The sequence below is a fragment of the Chiloscyllium plagiosum genome, unplaced genomic scaffold, assembly GCF_037043375.1.
Source record: "Chiloscyllium plagiosum isolate Xiang-an unplaced genomic scaffold, Cpla_swu_hap1 HiC_scaffold_17, whole genome shotgun sequence".
Taxonomy (NCBI): Eukaryota; Metazoa; Chordata; class Chondrichthyes; order Orectolobiformes; family Hemiscylliidae; genus Chiloscyllium; species Chiloscyllium plagiosum.
In genome coordinates this window covers 82,240,749-82,261,725 of record NW_028270155.1, presented here as the reverse complement: position 1 = coordinate 82,261,725, position 20,977 = coordinate 82,240,749, and the positions used below count along the sequence as shown (strand labels likewise).

Here is a 20,977-nt window from a genome sequence, read left to right as displayed (position 1 = left end):
TAAAAATGTCACTGCTATCACACATGAAGTCTTCCTCTGCACAGATGTTCTCAGGCCTGTGTTTCCCCTTCCTCTATTTATTTTAGATTGACACATATTCTCTTTACCTGCGCATACACCGTGGTCTCATTTAAAGGTCGAGACTCCTTAGCTTCCCTGGGGTTAACGAAACCGAGAGTGGCGTATGTTACTCCCTCATTAGTTTTTGTACACCTGATCTGAAAGAAACGAAGTGTTAGTATAGAGCACAATCCATCAACATGTCTATTGTATGTTGCAATCCTGGTGAAACTCGATTCACTGAGTGTCCAATATGTACAACAGACTGATTATTATATGAAACCGGGGTTATTGGAAGCCGGAGTGCAGAGGAGGCGAAAGTAGAAGGTGAATGGAAGATCTGCTGAGATCTGATGGTGAATAGGGAGGGTGGAAACGAGGTTATACATATTGTCATTTAGTGGTCCTGGATTCTTGGGAAAGGGAAGAGGACAATGATAAAAGGCGGGGTGGGGTGAGGATGGGGGCAAGGTCACTGTGTGTCAGTACATATCAGTACATATCATACAACATATCATGTCAGCCCCAGATTTCATGTGTAGATACAAAGTGTGCCAATAGTGCCTGGGGGTGTAATGGTGTTTTCCACACTCCAATTATTTCAAGGTATCATGCCAAAATTCATGTTGTTGACATTACAAGATTTGGCTCTATTCATTCTTAAAATGCATTTTTTTTCTGAATGTCACCTTTGAACTCTTTACACATTACCTTGATGTTCATGCATGTGATTCTGCAACATTTAACGTTTTCCCAACAAATAATGTATTGAAGATAAATTTCTTAACCTCAATATAAGTGGGCGGCACGGTGGCACAGTGGTTAGCACTGCTGCCTCACAGCGCCAGAGACCCGGGTTCAATTCCCACCTCAGGCGACTGACTGTGTGGAGTTTGCACATTCTCCCTGTGTCTGCTCCGGTTTCCTCCCACAATCCAAAGATGTGCAGGTGAATTGGCCATGCTAAATTGCCCGTAGTGTTAGGTAAAGGGTAAATGTAGGGGTATGGGTGGGTTGCGCTTCGGCGGGCGGTGTGGACTTGTTGGGCCGAAGGGCCTGTTTCCACACTGTAAGTAATCTAAAAAAAAGTATTTCATTCCTTATTATTTGAGGAATAGAATTGCGTTGCTATATATTTTGTGTCGGGTAGATTAGATCTACCCGATATACTTTCAATTCGGAGATGAAAGTATCTTTTTTCAATGTGAGTCGGCCTCTCTTAATTATACTTATTGCTTTACTTTAATTCCCATCACTGAAACATGTCGTTTAGTCCAACACATTGGATTCTGAATCAATCTCCTTGATACATTTTCTCCTGTCACATTAACTCCCTTAGCCCTTTAATCTGAAGTGTTCCTCCCGAATTATTAAATGTATTCAAACAACGCTGCTCATGTTTTAATTATAGCACAATCTTTCATCTTTGTAATCGAGCTCCTTGCATTGAATGACATTATTATACTGTCTCTGGATACCTTTTAACCGCAGACATTCAGGAAATTGAACCAGTTTGGATATCTGGAAAATATCGCGATGCTGTTTGAAATGTCAGTGTAACCACTTTTGCAATAGTTGCTGCCAGTGACCTACCTGCTCATTGCGCTGATTACGCTCTTTTGGTTTTCTGCATGTTCCTAAATGTGAAATAGATCAGTCAGCAAGTACCTGAATTCTATTGCAACGACATACTAAAATGCTACAAACGAATATCACAGTGGCATTTCCTCTGAATGGCTGAAGACTAATCAAGAAGTCTACGTAAACTTCTTCATCTATTCTGGTGGATTGTAAGCATCTGTGTTCAGAATAAATCTCATGATGTAGATTGGTAATAATTTGACTCAACGAACAGGTTAAAATTTGAAATAATTTGTTGCATTCCGTGTAAAACATGAATGGCAGAGGTTAACGCTAATGCAATCCCGCATTGAGAGGTTACAGCGGGGAGGGTGGCGTTGGGCGGAATACTGAACTGTTAGTTCACGCAGCAATCCAGTCCTACTGGACAGAAAGGATGTAATTCGACTGTTAGTCACATCGGGGGCCGTTTTTGGTGGCTCTGTGCCCCTTTATGTTCTACTACCCAGACAACAAAGGGATACTGATCACATGCGGGCATTTGGGATTCGTTTTCAATGGCATCACTGTCACAGACTTGGTAGGTCGAATGGCCTGTTCCTGTACTATGTTATTCTATGTTCTATGTTTTCATTTGAGTGTGTCCACCAGTTGGAGATATCAATAACTGACACAGTGTCATTAAATTGAAGACACCATGTGGGACAGGCTACGCAGGAGCTGTTTGCCAGTTTCTCAGCGCGGCATTGCATCTGAAGTAGTCCTCAATACTTGGCAGTGTTTATAGAATCTGATTCTTACCGATTCGCCTGAGTGCGTACATCACGCCGAGGAATAATGTCAATCCACCTCCCAAAAAACCGAAAATCTTTGGGTAAAGGTTATCATTGGAATCTGCGCGATTATCTGTGAGGACAGGTGTAATTTCAGTTTGTTTGCATCATTACAGAATAATAATGAATATCAAATTATTACAGCTATCACACTTTTTACATTTAATTTGGGCAGAATAATTCCAATGACGTTTGAGCTTGATATATATCAGACGCTGAAATGTTTTATCTGATGACTCTGGTTAACATACAAAGTCAACACAATAAAACAATTGGTGAGAGATCCATTGCTAACAGGATATTTTGGCATGATCATTCGCACTTTAATTTGCAGCCTCCCCTTTTGCTTGTGCCATCCAATCCGTTTGAGGAAAGCTTTGCCTCTAGTAAGAACTGTGGGTCTGAAATTCATTGAAAAAAAACACTGTTCGAAATATTCAGCAAACCTGGAGCAACTGTCTAGGAAGAAACGTTTAAGTAGTAAATCCATTACATTGCGCAATATTTTTTTAAAAGTTCCTTTATCTCAGTCTATTTTATATATGTTATATTTAAATGTTTGCATGAAATATCCAAACTGGACAGGCATAGAGAGCTGGGAATAATTGGTATCAGCAAGACTGCGCGCCACGATAATTTGGAAATTCATGGGCAGGTACTGCATTCCGAAAAATTACTCATTCATGTTTCAAATGGATACCCTCCACTGTTTACTTGTGGGACCAAAAAAAAAGGTTATATTTGTCGAAGGTGAATCCGTTGACTTGTTGACAAAACTATTGAATGTCTTCAACCCAGTGTTCTCGAATCTTAAACTGTTGCATTAATGAACTCACTTCCTTTTCTGTGGTGGAAGTAGTGTCGGTAGCTGGCAATTGATAAAATGCCCTATCAACAGTGACTCCTTTAATGGTTGAATGCAGAAAAACGTGGAAAGCATTCCGTTTTGAGGTCACTTATCTTTCATCTCACAGAAATACCGGCATTGGGTTCGCCATTTTGTTTTAAATCGCCTCCCACTCTCTTAATTTCAACAGCTTTATTCTGACAGTCACAGCACCATCCATATCTTGGCTTATTATTGAATCGAGTAACAACCGTCCCATAAACGCTGTGACAATGAAAGCAGGCAATGTATTGCGAATACCACAACAAGAAGCTCAGTTGCACACTTCTCAAATCCTGTCCTCTGACTGTGCTGAACAGTTAACAAATATGATTAAACACTCTTCATTTGTCAGGATGAGAATCAGCACTACGGAAGCACCTGCAATTCAGCCAGGACGATTGAACAGCAGCCCACCGATCACCTTCAACATTAACACCCATTCGATTCAGCAAATACGTGCTGAGCAGAATTGGGCTATTCAATCCTTCATAACCTGTCTGCCATTCAATTACACCACGGCTGATCAATTTTTGGTCTCAACCCAGTATTCCGATCTGTCCTCGATAGGCCTGACAGCTTTTGTCTATCGGAAAGCTAATGAACTGCACGTGAGATCTATTAAATGAGACAACATCAGCGATATTCCAGGAAATTAATTCTACACATTAATTATAGGAGAACAAAGTTGTCCTCACACCCACCTTAAATTTAAAACCTCAAGTTCTCAAACGGTATACCCTTGATTTTGTCTCTCCTGAAAGTGAAAATCGATCAAGTCTAATTTTGCATGTTTCATTCTGATCAATTCTTATTGTTCTGGAAGAGATAAATCTTTACCCTTTCCTCGTGTGATAACCACTTAATCAGGAATTAGTTGATTGCTCATTACCTGAACTGATTATAACGCAATTAAGTACTTTTTCCACTCAAGAGACTAAAATTCGAGATATAGTTTCACAAAAGCTCCGTCTAAATATAGAAAAATTATTAGCGCTGCCGACCACTCCTCCCACTCCTATCCCCGCAAATGACGACACAGCGCGACCTATTTTCATACTCCAGTCACCTTTCAATTAATGCCTCAATTCCCTTTGTCTTCCTAAGACTTCCCTTGCCATGGAAGCACATTAGACAGTAGGGAGCACAATCTACATTAGGCATTGTAGCAACTCATCTTATCTGGTTCAACAGCACCGTTCAAATACAAGGGAAGCGTATACATTCCGAACAAATGTGTCTCCAACTCACACATTATTACGACTGGGGTCTCATCGCTGTTTAATCGTCATTGTAGAGTTAGAATACTCAACCTTCTTTTCCGAACAAAACTCCGGGTAAGGGGTGAAGACAGAACCTGAGCCAAACATCTCATTGACAAGGGAAATTAATTAAGGAGAAATTCAGAACTAGGAACCAACGTAGCCAGTCCCGGAAATAATGAGGAAGATTGAAAAGGAAAATACTGAACTGGGAATAACTTTTCTGAATGGGGAGTTGACCCTGATAATGCTGACAGCGCACTAAACAATTCCATGACAGGGAAAGCCAGACGCCACACGTCCAACATCTGAAGCATCTGAATAAGCCATTCCTGTGTAACAAGTCATTCTTTAGTCAGAGAGCAGTAAGGGTATGGAATGCTTTGCCTGCAACGGTAGTAGATTCGCCAACTTTAAGTACATTTAAGACGTTATTGAACAAGCATATGGACGTACATGGAATAGTGTACGTTAGATGGGCTTCAGATTGGTATGACAGGTCAGCTCAACATCGAGGGCCGAAGGGCCTATACTGCGCTGTAATGTTCTATGTTCTATATACAAATAGTTTTCATACCAAACGCTGTAATGTCTGCGTATTCATATCTTTTTGTCCGACTTGGATTCAGGCACTTTCTAGTCGCATGTTTTTTCAAGTCGACATTTAGTGTCACTGATTTGCTTAGAATGAATCGCTCCCACTGCCACATCTAAAGGTAATGCAATTCAGAAGTCGAGAAAAAGCCGGCAGGAAAAGACTATTATCAAACTTCTCGTATCACCAGCTCCCCACAGCCACCAAAAACCGCTTTAAATTTATCGTTAGAAGGGTACAAAATGTGTTCTGGGTGGAGGATTTCAATGTTCACCCCCAAGAGTGGCTCGGCAGCTGTACCACTGATCAAGCTGGTCCAGTCCAAAAGGACATAGCTTCTCGACTCTGTCTGCAGGAGGAGGGGAGGGAACCAATAAGAGAGAAAAATCATATGTAACTTCATCCTTCCCAATCTGCCAGCAACAGGTGCACCTGTCCATGATAGTATCGGTGAGTGACCATCGCAAAGTCCTTGTGACGGTGAAGTCCCATCTTCAGATTGAGAATAATGTCCATCCTGTTGTGTGGCACTATCACCGTGCAAAATCAGACAGACTTCAAACAGATCTAGCAACTCAGTACTGAGCATATGTGAGGCACTGTGGGTTATCAACAGCATTAGAACTGTACTCCAGCTCTGTAACTTCATGGACTGGCCCTACTCAATCAAGTCAAAGGATCAAGCCTCGTTCAATTCAGAGTGCAGGAGAGCATACCAGGAGCAGCAACAGACATATCTGAAAACGAGGTGTCAACCTGGTGAAAACACCAAACAGGACTATTAGCATGCCAAACAGCATAAACCAGCTAGTGATAAACAGCACTAAAGGAATTGGAAGGTAGAGGAATTGAGTTCCGGAGTACTGAGGTCATGTTGCAGTTGTATAAGACTCTGGTGCGGCCGCATCTGGAGTACTGTGTGCAGTTTTGGTCGCCATACTATAGGAAGGATGTGGAGGCACTGGAACGGGTGCAGAGGAGGTTTACCAGAATGTTGCCTGGTATGGTAGAAAGATCATATGAGGAAAGGCTGAGGCACTTGGGGTTGTTTTCATTGGAGAAAAGAAAGTTTAGGTGTGACTTGATAGAGGTGTACAAGATGATTAGGGGTTTAGATAGGGTCGACAGTGAGAATCTTTTTCCACGTATGGAGTCAGCTATTTACAAGGGGGCATAGCTTTAAATTAAGGGGGGGGGGGGGGGGGGGTAAGTATAGGACAGATGTTAGGGGTAGGTTCTTTACTCAGCAAGTCGTGAGTTCATGGAATGCCCTGCCAGTAGCAGTGGTGGACTCTCCCTCATTATAGGCATTTAAGCGGGCATTGGATAGGCATATGGAGGATAGTGGGCTAGTGTAGGTTAGGTGGGCTTGGATCGGCACAACATCGAGGGCCGAAGGGCCTGTACTGCGCTGTATTCTTCTATGTTCTATGTTCTATAAACAATCCCACAACCAATGGATCAGACCTAAGATCTGCAGTCATGCCACACCCAGTTACAAATGGTGATGGCCGATTAAACAACTGACTGGAGGAGGAGGGTCTACAATATCCCTATCCTCACTGCTGGAATAGGCCAAGTATGATCAGTGCAAAACATTAGGCTCAAGCTTTCGCAGCAATCTTTAGCCAAAAGTGCGAGTGGATGATCCATGTTGGCCTCCTCCAGTGGTCCAGATATCAGTCTTCACTCAATTCAATTAATTCCACGTGACATTAAGAAATGGTTGGAGGCACTGGACATTCCAAAGGCGACAGGGTCCTGATGACATTCTGGCAATAGCACCAAAGATGTGTACTCCAGAACTTGCCACTCCCCCAGCCAAGCTGACCCAGCACAGTTCCAACACTGGTATCTATCTGACAATGTGGACAATTTGAGGAGAAAGTGAGGTCTGCAGATGCTGGAGATCAGAGCTGAAAATGTGTTGCTGGAAAAGCGCAGCAGGTCAGGCAGCATCCAATAGTTGCGGAAGATGGACTGTTCCACATATCCTACGAAGAGGCAGGCATAGCTGGGGCCCATGCGGGTGCCCATGGCTACTCCTTTGGTTTGGAGGAAGTGGGAGGATTGGAAAGAGAAGTTATTCAGGGTGAGGACCAGTTCAGTCAGTCGAAGGAGGGTGTCAGTGGAAGGGTACTGGTCGGTACGGCGGGAAAGGAAGAAGCGGAGGGCTTTGAGTCCTTCGTGATGGGGGATGGAGGTGTACAGGGACTGGATGTCCATGGTGAAAATAAGGCGTTGGGGACCGGGGAAGCGAAAATCATGGAGCAGGTGGAGGGCATGGATGGTGTCCCGAACGTAGGTGGGGAGTTCTTGGAGTAAGGGGGACAGGACGGTGTCAAGGTATACGGAGATGAGTTCGGTGAGGCAGGAGCAGGCGGAGACAATGGGTCGGCCGGGGCAGTCAGGTTTGTGGATTTTGGGCAGGAGGTAGAAGCGGGCGGTGTGGGGTTGTGGGACTATGAGGTTGGAGGCGGTGGATGGGAGATCCCCCGAGGTGATGAGGTTATGGATGGTCTGGGAGATGATGGTTTGGTGGTGGGGGGTGGGGTCATGGTCAAGGGGGCAGTAGGAGGAGGTATCTGCGAGCTGGCATTTGGCCTCAGCGGTGTAGAGGTCGGTGCGCCAAACTACTATCGCGCCTCCCTTGTCAGCGGTTTGATAGTGAGGTTGGGGTTGCAACAGAGGGAGTGGAAGGCTGCGCGTTCCGAGGGTGAGAGGTTGGAGTGGGTGAGAGGGGTGGGGGAGTTCAGGTGGCGGTTAATATCGCGGCAGCAGTTGGCTATGAAGAGGTCGAGGGCAGGTAGGAGGCCAGCACGAGGTGTCCAGGTGGATGGGGTGTGTTGGAGGCGGGAGAAGGGGTCGTCAGAGGGTGGGCGAGAGTCTTGGTTAAAGAAGTAGGCACGGAGGCGAAGGCGGCGGAAGAATTGTTCGGTGTCACGCCGTGTGTTGAACTCATTAATCCGAGAGCGTAGGGGAATGAAGGTGAGGCCTCTGCTGAGGACTGATCTTTCGTACTCAGAGAGGGGTAGGTCTGGAGGGATGGAGAAACCATGGCAGGGCTGTGAGCTAGGACCTGGTGTGGGGCTGGAGCTGGGTGTGGGGGCGGAGTTAGGCCTGGGGGCGGGGACGGAGATCGGCGTGGGGGCGGGGTTGGGCGTGGTGATGGCGATCGGGGAAGGGGTGGGGTTAGACGTGGTGACGGAATAGGCGTGGGGGCGGGGGTTAGGCATGCAGTCGGAGATCGGCGAAGGGGCGGGGTTAGGCGTGGTGACGGGGATAGTCGTGGGTGCGGGGTTAGGCGTGGTGACGGAACTTGGCTGGTGGGCGGGGTTAGGCGTGGAGATCGGCGTGGGGGCGGAGACACATGCGGCATTGTGGGAGCGGAAGTGGCTGCGGCGACCGCAGAGACAGAGTTATTCCCCATAGCCGCGGAGGTCGCGAATCTGCCGGCGATTGTCTTCATGGCGATCGTGGAGGCGGTTGTCTGGGTGGCGATCGCGGAGGCGGTTGTCTGGGCGGCAATGTGGACAATTTCCCAAATATATCCTATAGATAAGCAGAAAAAATCCAACCAGGACAAGTACCTTTACATCAGTCTACACTTGATCATCAGTAAAATGATGGACGGTGTCATCAACAGTGCTATCAAGCAGCCTCTGCTCAGCAATAACCTGCTCAGTGATACCCAGTTTGGGTTTTTCCAGGGCCACTCAGTCCCTGATCTCATTACAGCCTTGGTCCAGACATGGAAAAAGAACAAAATTCCAGGAATGAGGTGAGGGTGGTAGCCCTTAACAGCAAGGCTGCATTTGACCAATATGTGGCATCAAGGAGCCCGAACAAAACTGGAATCAATCATTATCGGGGACAATTCTCCAGTTGTTAGAGTCATATCTGGCATATAGGAAGACAGTTGTAGTTGTTGGCGATCAGTAATCTCATCTGCAGGACATCACTACAGGAGTTCTACAGGGTAGCGTCCTCCACCCAACCATCTTCAGCTGCTTCATCAATGAACTTCGCTCCAACATAAGGTCAGAAATGGGAATGTTCACTGATGATTGCACAATGTTCAACACCATTTGGGAATCCTCAGACATTGAAACTGTCCATGCCCAAATGCAACAAGATCTGGACGATATCCAGGCTAGGGCTGACAAGTAACATATGTGCCACATAAATGTCAAGCTATGACCATCACCAACAAGAGACAATCTAACCACCGCCCCGAGACATTCAATTGTGTTACTATCACTGAATCCACTACTATGAATATCCTGGGAGTTATCATTGTTCAGAAACTCACCATATTAAACACTGGCTGCAAGAGCAGGTCAGTGGCTAGGAATATTGAGGCCAGTAACTCATCTCCTGACTCCTGAAATTTCCAAGGCACACGTCAGGAGTGTAATGGAATACTTCACACTTGCCTGGATGAATGCAGCTCCAACAACATTCAAGAAGCTTGACACTATCCAAGACAAAGCAGCCACTACATCCACGTGCATCCACTCTCTCAATCACTAATGCTCAGTAGCTGCAGTGATTTCTACCCATGAAATACACTGCAGAAATTTACCAAAGATCCTCAGACAGCACCTTCCAAACCTATGACCACTCCCAACTAGAAGGACATGGCAGCAGATTATATGGGGACACAACATGGAGGGCGGCACGGTGGCACAGTGGTTAGCACTGCTGCCTCACAGCGCCAGAGACCCGGGTTCAATTCCCGACTCAGGCGACTGACTGTGTGGAGTTTGCACATTCTCCCCGTGTCTGCGTGGGTTTCCTCCGGGTGCTCCGGTTTCCTCCCACAGTCCAAAGATGTGCAGGTCAGGTGAATTGGCTATGCTAAATTGCCCATAGTGTTAGGTAAGGGGTAAATGTAGGGGTATGGGTGGGTTGCGCTTCGGCGGGGCGGTGTGGACTTGTTGGGCCTGTTTCCACACTGTAAGTAATCTAATCTAAACACCTTCAAACTCCCTTCCAAGCCACTCACCGCCCTTCCTTCACTAAGGATGGGCAATACACGGACCAGTCAGTAGTACTCACATCCCACGAAAATAAATTTAAAAATTAGAACTTGTTTATTATAACCGAGCTCTGGGCATACTGCGGGCCACCCGCCGATTGTATCATTACCAAAGAGTAGGCACGTTTCATCACAGAGAGGATGTTGTGGGACTTTTAAACAAATATACAAGTTCATCAACCGCATCGGTGAGGACGAGAAACTTTCCTGATGTAAGATTTAGAAGGCGAAAATTTCTCAATTTGTCCAGAAAAGGAAAATGTTCATCGGTCGTCAATACAGATGTTGATTAGACTCATAGAGTCATAGAGATGTACAGCATGGAAACAGACCCTTCGGTCCAACCCGTCCATGCCGACCAGATATCCCAACCCAATCTAGTCCCACCTGCCAGCACCCGGCCCATTTCACTCCAAAGCCTTCCTATTCATATATCCATCCAAATGCCTCTTAAATGTTGCAATTGTACCAGCCTCCACCCCATCCTCATTCCATATGCGTACCACCCTCTGCGTGAAAACGTTGCCCCTTAGAACTCTTTTATATCTTTCCCCTATCACCCTAAACCTATGCCCTCTACTTCTGGCCTCCCCGACGCCAGGGAAAAGACTTTTGTTTATTTATCCTATCCATACCCCTCATAATTTTGTAAACCTCAACCTGCAACGCTCCAGGGAAAACAGCCCCAGCCTGTTCAGCCTCTCCCTGTAGCTTAGATCCTTCAACCCTGGCAACATCCTTGTAAATCTTTTCTGAACCCTTTCAAGTTTCACAAAATCTTTCCGATAGGAAGGAGAGCAGAATTGCACGCAATATTCCAACAGTGACCTAACCAATGCCCTGTGCAACATGACCTCCCAACTCCTGTACTCAATACTCTGACCAATAAAGAAAAGCATACCTAATGCCTTCTTCTCTATCCTATCTACCTGCGACTCAAATTTCAAGGAGCTCTGAACCTGCAATCCAAGGTCTCTTTGTTCAGCAACACTCCCTATGACCTTACCATTAAGTTTATAAGTCCTGCTAAGATTTTCTTTCCCAAAATTGAGCACCTCGCATTTATCTGAATTAAACTCCATCTGGTCAAGATCCTGTTGTAATCTGAGGTAACCTGCTTCGCTGTCCACTACACCTCCAATTTTGATGTCATCTACAAACTTACTAAATGTGCCTCTTATGCTGGCACCCAAATCATTTATGTAAATGACAAAAAGTAGGGGGTCCAACAGCGATCCTTTTGGCACTCCACTGGTCAAAGGCCTCCAGTCTGAAAAACAACCCTCCACCACCGCACTCTGTCTTCTACCTTCGAGCCAGTCTGTATCCAAATAGCTAGTTCTCCCTGTATTCCATGAGATCCAACCTTGCTAATCGGTCTCCCATGGGGAACCTTGTAGAACGCCTTACTGAAGTCCATATAGATCACATCTACTGCTCTGCCCTCACCAATCTTCTTTGTTACTTCTTCAAAAAACTCAATCAAGTTTGTGAGACACGATTTCCCACGCACAAAGCAATGTTGACTATCCCGAATCAGTATTTGCCTTTCCAAATATATGTACTTCCTGACCCTCAGGAATCCCTCCAACAACTTGCGCACCGCTGAGTTCAGGCCCACCGGTCGATAGTTCCCTGGCTTGTCTTTACCACCCTTCTTAAACAGTGGCACCACGTTTGCCAACCTCCAGTCTTCTGGCACCTCACCTGTGACTATCGATGATACAAGTATCTTAAGAAGAGGCACAGCAATCACTTCTCTAGCTTCCCACAGAGTTCTCGGGTACACCTAATCAGGTCCTGGGGAGTTATCCGCTTTTAATCATTTCAAGACATCCAGCACTTCCTTCTCTGTAATCGGTATATTTTGCAAGATGTCACCATCTGTTTCCCTACAGTCTATATCTTCCATATCCTTTTCCCCAGTAAATACTGATGCAAAATATTCATTTAGTATCTCCCCCATTTTCTGTGGCTCCACACAAAGGCTACTTTGCTGATCTTTGAGGAGCCTTATTCTCTCCCTAGTTACCCTTTTGTCCTTAATATATTTGTAAATACCCATTGTATTTTCCTAATTCTATTTGCCAAAGCTACCTCATGACCCCGTTTTGCCCTCCAGATTTCCCTCTTAAGTATACTCCTACTTTCTTTAAACCCTTCTAGGGATTCACTCGATCTATCCTGTCTATACCTGACATATGTTTCCTTCTTTTTCTTAAGCAAACCCTCAATTTCTTTAGTCATTCAGCATTCCCTATACCTACCAGCCTTCCCTTTCACCCTGACAAGAATATACTTTCTCTGGATCCTTGTTATCTCATTTCTGAAGGCTTCCCATTTTCCAGCTGTCCATTTACCTGCTAACATCTGCATCCAATCAGCTTTTGAAAGTTCTTGCCTAATACTGTCAAAATTGGCCTTTCTCCAATTTAGAACTTCAACTTTTAGATCGGGTCTATTCTTTTCCATCACTATTTTAAAACGAATAGAATTATGGTCGCTGGCCCCAAAGTGCTCCCCCACTGACACCTCAGTCACGTGCCCTGTCTTATTTCCCAAGAGTAGATCAAGTTTTGCACCTTCTCTAGTAGGTACATCCACATACTGAATCAGAAAATTGTCTTGTACACACTTAAGAAATTCCTCTCCATCTAAACCTTTAACACTATGGTAGTCCCAGTCGATGTTTGGAAAATTAAAATCCCCTTCCATAACTACCCCTGTTATTCTTAAAGGTAGCTGAGATCTCCTTAAAAGTTTGTTTCTCCATTTCACTCTGACTATTAGGGGGTCTATAATACAATCCCAATAATTTGGTCATCCCTTTCTTATTTTCAGTTCCACCCAAATAACTTCCCTGGATATATTTCTGGGAATATCCCCCCTCATCACAGCTGTAATGACATTCCTTATCAAAAATGCTACTCCCCTTTCTCTGTTGCCTACCTTTCTATCCTCCCTGAAGTATTTGTATCCTGGAACATTAAGCTGCCAGGCCTGCCCATCCCTGAGCCATGTTTCTGAAATTGCTATGATATCCCAGTCCCATATTCCTAACTCGATCTATCCTGTCTATACCTGACATATACTTCCTTCTTTTTCTTAACCAAACCCTCAATTTCTTTAGTCATTCAGCATTCCCTATACCTACTAGCCCTTAAATTGTTAGGCCCCTTAAATTGAAATAACTGCAGTTTAATTTATTAGTCCCGCTCTGACTGTTTGACTCACATCTGTTCTCAGCTGTGCCCGTCTCAGATCGATCTCTTTCCTCACTATCTCCCTTGGTACCACCCTCCCACCTTACTAGTTTAAATCCACCCAAGCAGTTCTAGCAAATTTTCCTGCCAGTATATTGTCCCCTTCCAATTTAGGTGCAATTGGTCCTTCTTGTACAGGTCACTTCTACCCCAAAAAAGATTCCAATGATCCAAAAAAGTGAATTCTTATCCCATACACCAGCTCCTCAGCCATGCATTCATCTGCTCTATCCCCTTATTCCTGTCCTCATTAGCTCATAGCACTGGGAATAATCCAGATATTACCACCCTTGAGGACCTCTTTTATAAATTTCTGCCTAACTTTCTGTAATCTCCCTTCAGAGACTCAACCTTTTCTCTTTCAATATCGTTGGTTCCAATGTGGACCTCCTGCTGGCCCTTCTCCCCCGTGATAACTTTCTGCACCCTCCCTGAGACATCCTTGATCCTTTTACCATGGAAACAACTCACCATTCTGCTTTTTTTCAGCTGGCCACAGAAACGTCTGTCTGTACCTCTAACTACAGAATCTCCAATACGATTGATCTCTTGGAAGCCGACATACACCACGTTGCATGAGAGCCAGTCTCAACACCAGAAACTTGGATGTTGGGGCTATGTTCCCGAATCCATTACCCCCCTACATTTTCCAATACAACAGTCCTGTTTGAAATGTGTATATCCACAAAATACTCCTGCCCTAGGTGTCGACCTCTCTTAACCTTCCTGGAGTTAACCCATCTGTGTGACTGTACCTGAGACTTCCCCCTTCCGATAACTGCCACCCATCACATACTGTTGCTGTTGCAAATTCCCCATCGCTTCTATCTGTCTCTCCAACCGATCCACTCGATCTGATAAGTTTCGCATCCAACAGCATTTATGGCAGATACAATCCGCAGTAACCCTTAAACACTCTTTAAACTCCCACATCTGACAAGAAGTACATATCACTGCAAAGGTGATTTTTGTTCCTTCACAATCTACAGACCCAGAAAATAATACCGTCTTATTCCTCTACAAACACTGCCCCAGGTTAAATTAATACCTATGGCGTATATTTTAAGTTTAATCAAGAGACGTATCTCAAAAAACATATAATCAAGAAAGAATCCACTATACTCACTACTGCAGCCTTTCTCTTCGACAGACTTAAAACAACAAAAAACAAGTGCTGTGAACTTCGCCCAACAGTTCCTCCAAGATTAGTTGTGAATTTCACTGTTTGTTAATTTTCCCAGATGCACTCCGATGTCCAGCCATGCACGGTAACTGTGCAGGTTCTCTCTCTCTCTGTCTCTGTCTCTGTCTCTCTTTCCTGCACTGTCCTCACCATGCGCTTCCTTTCTCTGCTCTTCTCCCTTTTAAAACTGTTGTTGTTTTGACTTTCTTTTCCCAAAGTTCCAAAACAGTGCAACAGCATATAAAACAATAATTGCTGCTCTTGGAATTCGAGTAAATCACCTCCAACACCAGAAATACCTCAAAAAAATGTTGGCCTAGTACCAGACTAATCTGTGAGCAAATATTTATCAGTGGATAGAGCAATGGTTCACATGTGGACTTCCTGAGCGCTATTTATAGCTTAGGTTATAGAGTGGGACAGGTCTGCAGTACAGAAAAAAGGACTTTGGGTCCTCATCGCGTCCACGTTGGTCAAAATAAAACACTTCGCTGTCATCATATTTTCCAGCACTTGTCTGTCTAAGCGGCTTAAGTGCACATCTAAATACTTCGTAAATATTATGAGAGTTTCTACCTCTAGCACCGTTACAGACAGGGAGTTCCAGATTCCCACCACCCTCTGGGTGAAATAAGACGTTTTTATCCTCTGAGCCTTCTGTCCCTTACTTTAGTTCTACGTTACCAGAGTCTATGATCGAGGAGAAAAGTGTCTTACTGTCTAACCTGCCTGTGTCTCACATCATTTTATACTGAACCAACGATTTGCACAGTTCGAGTCTACCCTCCCTTCTCTTAAACTTCACGCTTCGGCCAGTAACGGAAAGTGTCAGAAATGATTTCTTAACCATGTTTTCCACCTGTACTGATAACTTGAAGAAGCATTGAATGCGCACAACATCTCCCTGATCCCAGGTTTCTACTGCTCATCATATATTCCTTTGCATTGTGTGACATGATCCAGTGTATCACCTCACTTGATCCATACAGATTTCCATTTCCCATTGATTACGTATCTGACCAGTCCTTCTGTATCCTGTTTTCGGTTTCTCTTATTCTTAAATATTCAAATCGGCTCTGGATTGTGGCGACACTTGAAAGTTTTTCACTTTTTTAAATATTTCACTGTCAAATACATACAATATATCTTTCACTCATTCATCCTTGCAACCTGTGGTTATCCTCCTCACTATTTCCCAACCCACCAATTTTTGTGTCATCTACGAAGATACTGGTCAGCCCTCCTACAATCAAGTCTAAATCTTTTCCATAAACCACAAAGAGGAAGGGCCAACTCTGACCTCTGTGGGACCCTTATGAACACAGATGTCCATTGGGAAAAACACCACTCAGTTCCTTGTTGCACAGCTGGGAATGTGGCGAGTCCAAAACTACAATTATTACAAATCTCATTGCAACGAAGTTAATATCATTGAATGAACCTACCCGATTTATTGAAAGTGTAGCTGACATTGGCTGGCGTCCGAAGTGAGATGTGAGACACTTGACAAGTGTAAACGGTACCGCTCTGAACGGGTTCTGTCTCAGTCAGGTGGCTGGAAACCTCATAGAGACCGATTGCATTCTGCAGTCTGACATGTTCCATCCCGGTTGCAATTTCTGAAACATTTTTGTACCAAGTGATGTTCAGGTTGTCTGGGTAAAACGCAGCAGTTGTGCAAAGAAGAGTTAGAACGAAAGCTGAGCCGTCTTCCGGCAGTTTGACCAGTTTGAGTGGAGTCGGAGGGACTAAACAAAAAGAAAAGAAAACGTTTGTTTTGAAGCCTACATTTCATTTGAAAAATGTGAAGCAAATTCTGTCTCAAGGACAAGCAGAACCTGAAAACCGCAAACGGCGTTCAGTTGCTCGACATTTCGGGTGTTAAAAGGTGATACCATTCAGTTCAAACATTCTGCTGGCACAAGATTCAGATCGAAGAGAAAGCAGAAAGGTTCTTCAAAGCCTAATTACAGACGTAATTTGAAATTTGAAAAGAGAATTGTTATAACTAATGTTGCAGTTTTAGCGTCATAGAGTTGGAATTAAAGGAAACGTTGATTTAAATTTTCCACCGGCAAATGCGTTTGCTTCTGCCTCTGAAATCAATTAATTGCTTATTTCGCAATCTTAGTATTTTCCATTCCTCCAAGTATTTAAATACACAAAACATCACGTTTCAAATGTTCATACCAATTATGAGATGTGTAGTCCTTCTCCGTGCTTTTCTTTCTGAGATGGGATCATTATGTTCCAACCTCTGAGGAGATCGCTTTTGACAGTTCAACAAAAATTCCCCACCCAAAACACACGTTACACACTGAGTAAAACTCGCATTCATTAAATAAACCGAAGTTAATGTAAACTCGGCTGAAGGGCATGTGAAGTTTGAATAAACACGTCTCGTTTTCATTTAGAACCCTAACCTTTCTTCAGCAAGGCATCTGTAGTAGCCCAATCTAACAACAAGGATCAGATTGAGTGTGTACGCGTTGGATTACAGAGGACAGAGAGGCGACTTTATTGAACTTTAGAAGATTCTTAGAGGATTTGACATTATTCATGCAGAAAGGTTATGTCCCCTTGTGAGAGAAACTATGACCAGAGGGCATAATCTCAGAATAAGAGGGTGCTTATTTAAAAGGTAGAAATTGTTCTGTTAGAGATTGAGAATCTGCAGAATACTTTTCCACAGAGGGTTCTTGAGACTTGGTTTGTAAGTGCATTCCACACTGGGATAGATACATATTTGTTTGCTAACTAATTCAAGGCTGATCGGGGAAAGGCAGGAAAGTGGAATTAAGGGCTAGCTGATGAGCCAGGATATCATTGATTGGCGGAGCAGACCCTAAACGTCTATCTCCACTCCGACATCTTATGTTGTTAAGGTCGGAACAGAAGATGACAAATTCTTTCCTTGGAGATTAAATCCACATTTTGATTGTGATTCAAATTAATGCCTTAGAACAAACGCAGTATTTTCCCCTCTCCGTAATCCTTACCAAACACGACCAGGTTGGTGCCGGTTCCGTTTGCAGCCACGTTGTGTGTCACTCTGCAGTAATAAACCCCAGCGTCCTCCAATCTTACATCTGCCAGTTGTAAGACAGCTCCTCCCTGAGTGAGGGAATAAAGCTGGATTCTGCGGTCCAAACTTTCCTCCAAGAACCCGTCTCTCCCATCTCTCCACCACTGCACTTTCACTGGCTTCTTGTCTCGAAAGATGGGGAAAATGCAATAAAGTTTAACCGAGGAGCCTCTCGTGACTGCGCACTCTCGATCTTGTCTCACCGTTAGTTGAGAATTGTGAGAGGCTGTTGCAAAACAAAAAGAAGAACTGACTATCGAATTAAATGATGCATAACAAACCTAGAAGACGTTATGAAAACAAGCACGTATTGACAAAACAAAACAGCAATAGAAAAAGCTGTATAAAAAGCTTTCATATATCTACACATCAGAAACAGAGTGAAATAACGGTCACTCATTGGAAAGAGGAGCACGAAACCTGTATAACTGATAGATAACATGGCCGTGCAGTGAAGTAAGACACTAAACATCTTGAACAGCTAAACTGAAGTGATCATTTGCATTGCTATGTGTAATATATACAAATTCACCACAACAGAAGGGAGGATGTCCGGTTTCAAATGTGTCTGTCGGTATATGAGTTGTGCTGACGTTTGAGGTTCCTACCAGTCTAATGAGGGAAAACTAACGCTCGAGTATTCTATATAATGCACTCACGATTGTCACTGACATTATTAACGCCCAAGTATTTGAATTTACTTTTTGTACTTCCACTGCAGCTGCTCAGAATGGATTCCGTGTATGAGGCATTTTGCAGCAAAAAGGTTGGATGTTCTGATATCTTGCTTCAACGTCTTTGTTTTTTTTTGGAAGGTCGCGATCATATAATAATGACAACCGATTGCTACACTCAGTCATTGTAGACAAATACAATTCAAGGTGCGTGCTGTCTGAACCACCTTGTCTGTTCGTTTCATTAGATGTAACCAATTATTATCAATAGCCTTTTCGCTATAGAGTCATAGATACAGCACCGAAACAGACTGTCCCGTCCAACCGTCCATGCCGGCCAGATATTCCAAACTGAATTAATCTCACTTGGTTCGTACCCCCTTTAAACTTCTCGCTCCATGTCTCTGTCTTTTAAAATGTTATTTTTGTACCCACCTCCACCACTTCCTCTGGTACCTCAGTCTGTACACCTATCACTCCTCAGATCCCTTTTAATTGCTTCCACTTTGGCATTAACCCTAAACCCTCTAATTTTGAACTCCCCTACCAAGGAAAAGAACTTGGCTTCACTTTATCTAAGCCCCACATGATTTTATAAACCTCTACAATGTCATCCCTCAGCCTCCGGCGCTCCATCACAAGGGTAGTGGGTTAAGGACGGTGTGGGTAACATTGTACAGAGCAAGCGATTTCCTTGCCCATATTTGATCTGATGACATGTGGTCAAGAGTCAATGTTGAGTCCCAGTTCAACTCTCTTCCACTGTCTACCATTGCTACCACCGCCTTTGAGTCTGCCCTGACAGTAGGACAGAACACGCATGGAGATGGCGAGTGTGTGAAGATTATGATTTTATGAGCAAGGTTCTGTCACGTTTTTGATTGACTAATCACAGATATTAAGAAGGCGGACTTTGCATACTGACAGGAGTGAGTTTTCGGCTGCCATTTCCACTGCATTTGTTGATACCACGTGGTCCTTCCATTGTTTTCTGCAATGTTCTAGCTGTTGAAACTCACAAATGTTTTGCCATTTCAGACGGAAGTAAAGAGTCAATGACATTTCTGGGTATCTGCATTCGGAGGCTGGCAGTTTTCACCTCGAAAGGACGTCAGAAAAGCAATTGACAATGATTTCATGGTCATCGGTAGAGTTTCAACTCCAGACTTTTGTTTAATTCGATGCCTAACATTTGTCATAGTGGGATTTGAACCAGTCCTCGGCCTTTCTTGGTCAATTGATTACCAGTCAAGCAACGATAAATTTCAACACCTGAATTTGAATAATTGAAAATGTTTACCTGAATTCATTTAACTCTGAAATTGAATCATTCTGAATGTAACTCAGCAATAATCCAAGTTTCGATTTGGAACAATGTGATTGGAAGTGAAACTAAATTAATGGAAATTGGAGACTGAAACATTATGAATCAGAGTCTAGATATAAATTTGAGCAAAAGAATCTTCCAGCTCTTCGAGCAAACTTACATCCAGAATCTCAACCTGAGCTACAACTCCGAATCTGAGTAATCTAAAGCTGAGAATGAATAATTCTCAACCTTACCTGAAACATACTGAATTTGTCCCTGAACGTGAATCTGATTTAATGTAACTGAACTCTGAATTAGTTCTACTGTGAAATAGAATCAATACGAATCTAAACCTAAATGGGAATCAGGGTAAATATGAACCTGAATCTGCGGAATCTCCATTCGCACCTGAATCAAGGTGATTAATAATCCCAGTAATTCATTATTTGATGTGGACTCAATGTGAATCTAAATTGCAAGTATTATCATAATGAATCTGATTGAATTTGATTTTGAATCTGATTCAAGCCATAACCAAGTCTGCATATTTCTAAGTATGAACTAAATCAATCTGCTCCAGTGCTTACTAAGGCTGAAAAAAAAGCAAATCACATGACATTCTTCACAATGCAAAACAGACAAAGATATCTGAAACTAAAACAGCAATTGTTGGAGAAATTCGACAGGTCAGTCAGCATTTCTGGAGAGAAAGCAGAGTTAATGTTTTGAGTCCAGTAACACTACTTTATAATGCGAATCTGATTATTTGAGAAACTTAGGCATTCCCATTTAAAACTAAATCATTCTGAATCGGAATCTGAGTTTTTTTCTGAATGGGTATCTGGCAGAATGTAAATTGGATGCTAACCGACTCTGAATGTGTAGAATGTGAGAACTGATTTATTATAAATGTGACACAAAAGCCAAGCTGAATCCATATGTGCGTTATTCTGAACGTGAATTGGAATAAGTATGAATCTGAAGCTGACTCGGTTGCAAGCACTCAGTTTGCATTTTCACCCACGTGACTTGTCTCCTAACCTCCTTAAATGTTTGGGTCAAACATGGACAATAAATTGAATTCTCAGGGTGAGGTGAAAATGGCTTCGCTCACAACAAGGCAAGTATCGACTGAGTGCAGCATCAACGCCTCCCAGTAAAACTCGTCTCAATGAGAATCATAGGGGAACTCTTTATTAGTTGAA

General features: G+C 43.5%; 1 protein-coding gene and 1 long non-coding RNA gene across 2 annotated transcripts; both read right to left on the bottom strand.

The window, feature by feature from the left end:
* Positions 1-110: 110 nt before the first annotated feature.
* Positions 111-2,542, bottom strand: LOC148147448 (uncharacterized). The gene is made up of 3 exons (XR_015759896.1): positions 2,443-2,542; positions 1,654-1,697; positions 111-218 (listed from the first exon to the last, which is right to left on the bottom strand). It is a non-coding gene; the product is annotated as an uncharacterized LOC148147448 (long non-coding RNA).
* A 13,590-nt stretch (positions 2,543-16,132) lies between these two features.
* Positions 16,133-19,448, bottom strand: LOC148147447 (tapasin-related protein-like). The gene is made up of 3 exons (XM_087995632.1): positions 19,385-19,448; positions 17,704-18,015; positions 16,133-16,452 (listed from the first exon to the last, which is right to left on the bottom strand). Exons 1-3 carry the CDS (start codon positions 19,446-19,448, stop codon positions 16,133-16,135), a joined length of 696 nt encoding a protein of 231 aa, XP_087851758.1.
* Between the last annotated feature and the right edge of the window lie 1,529 nt (positions 19,449-20,977).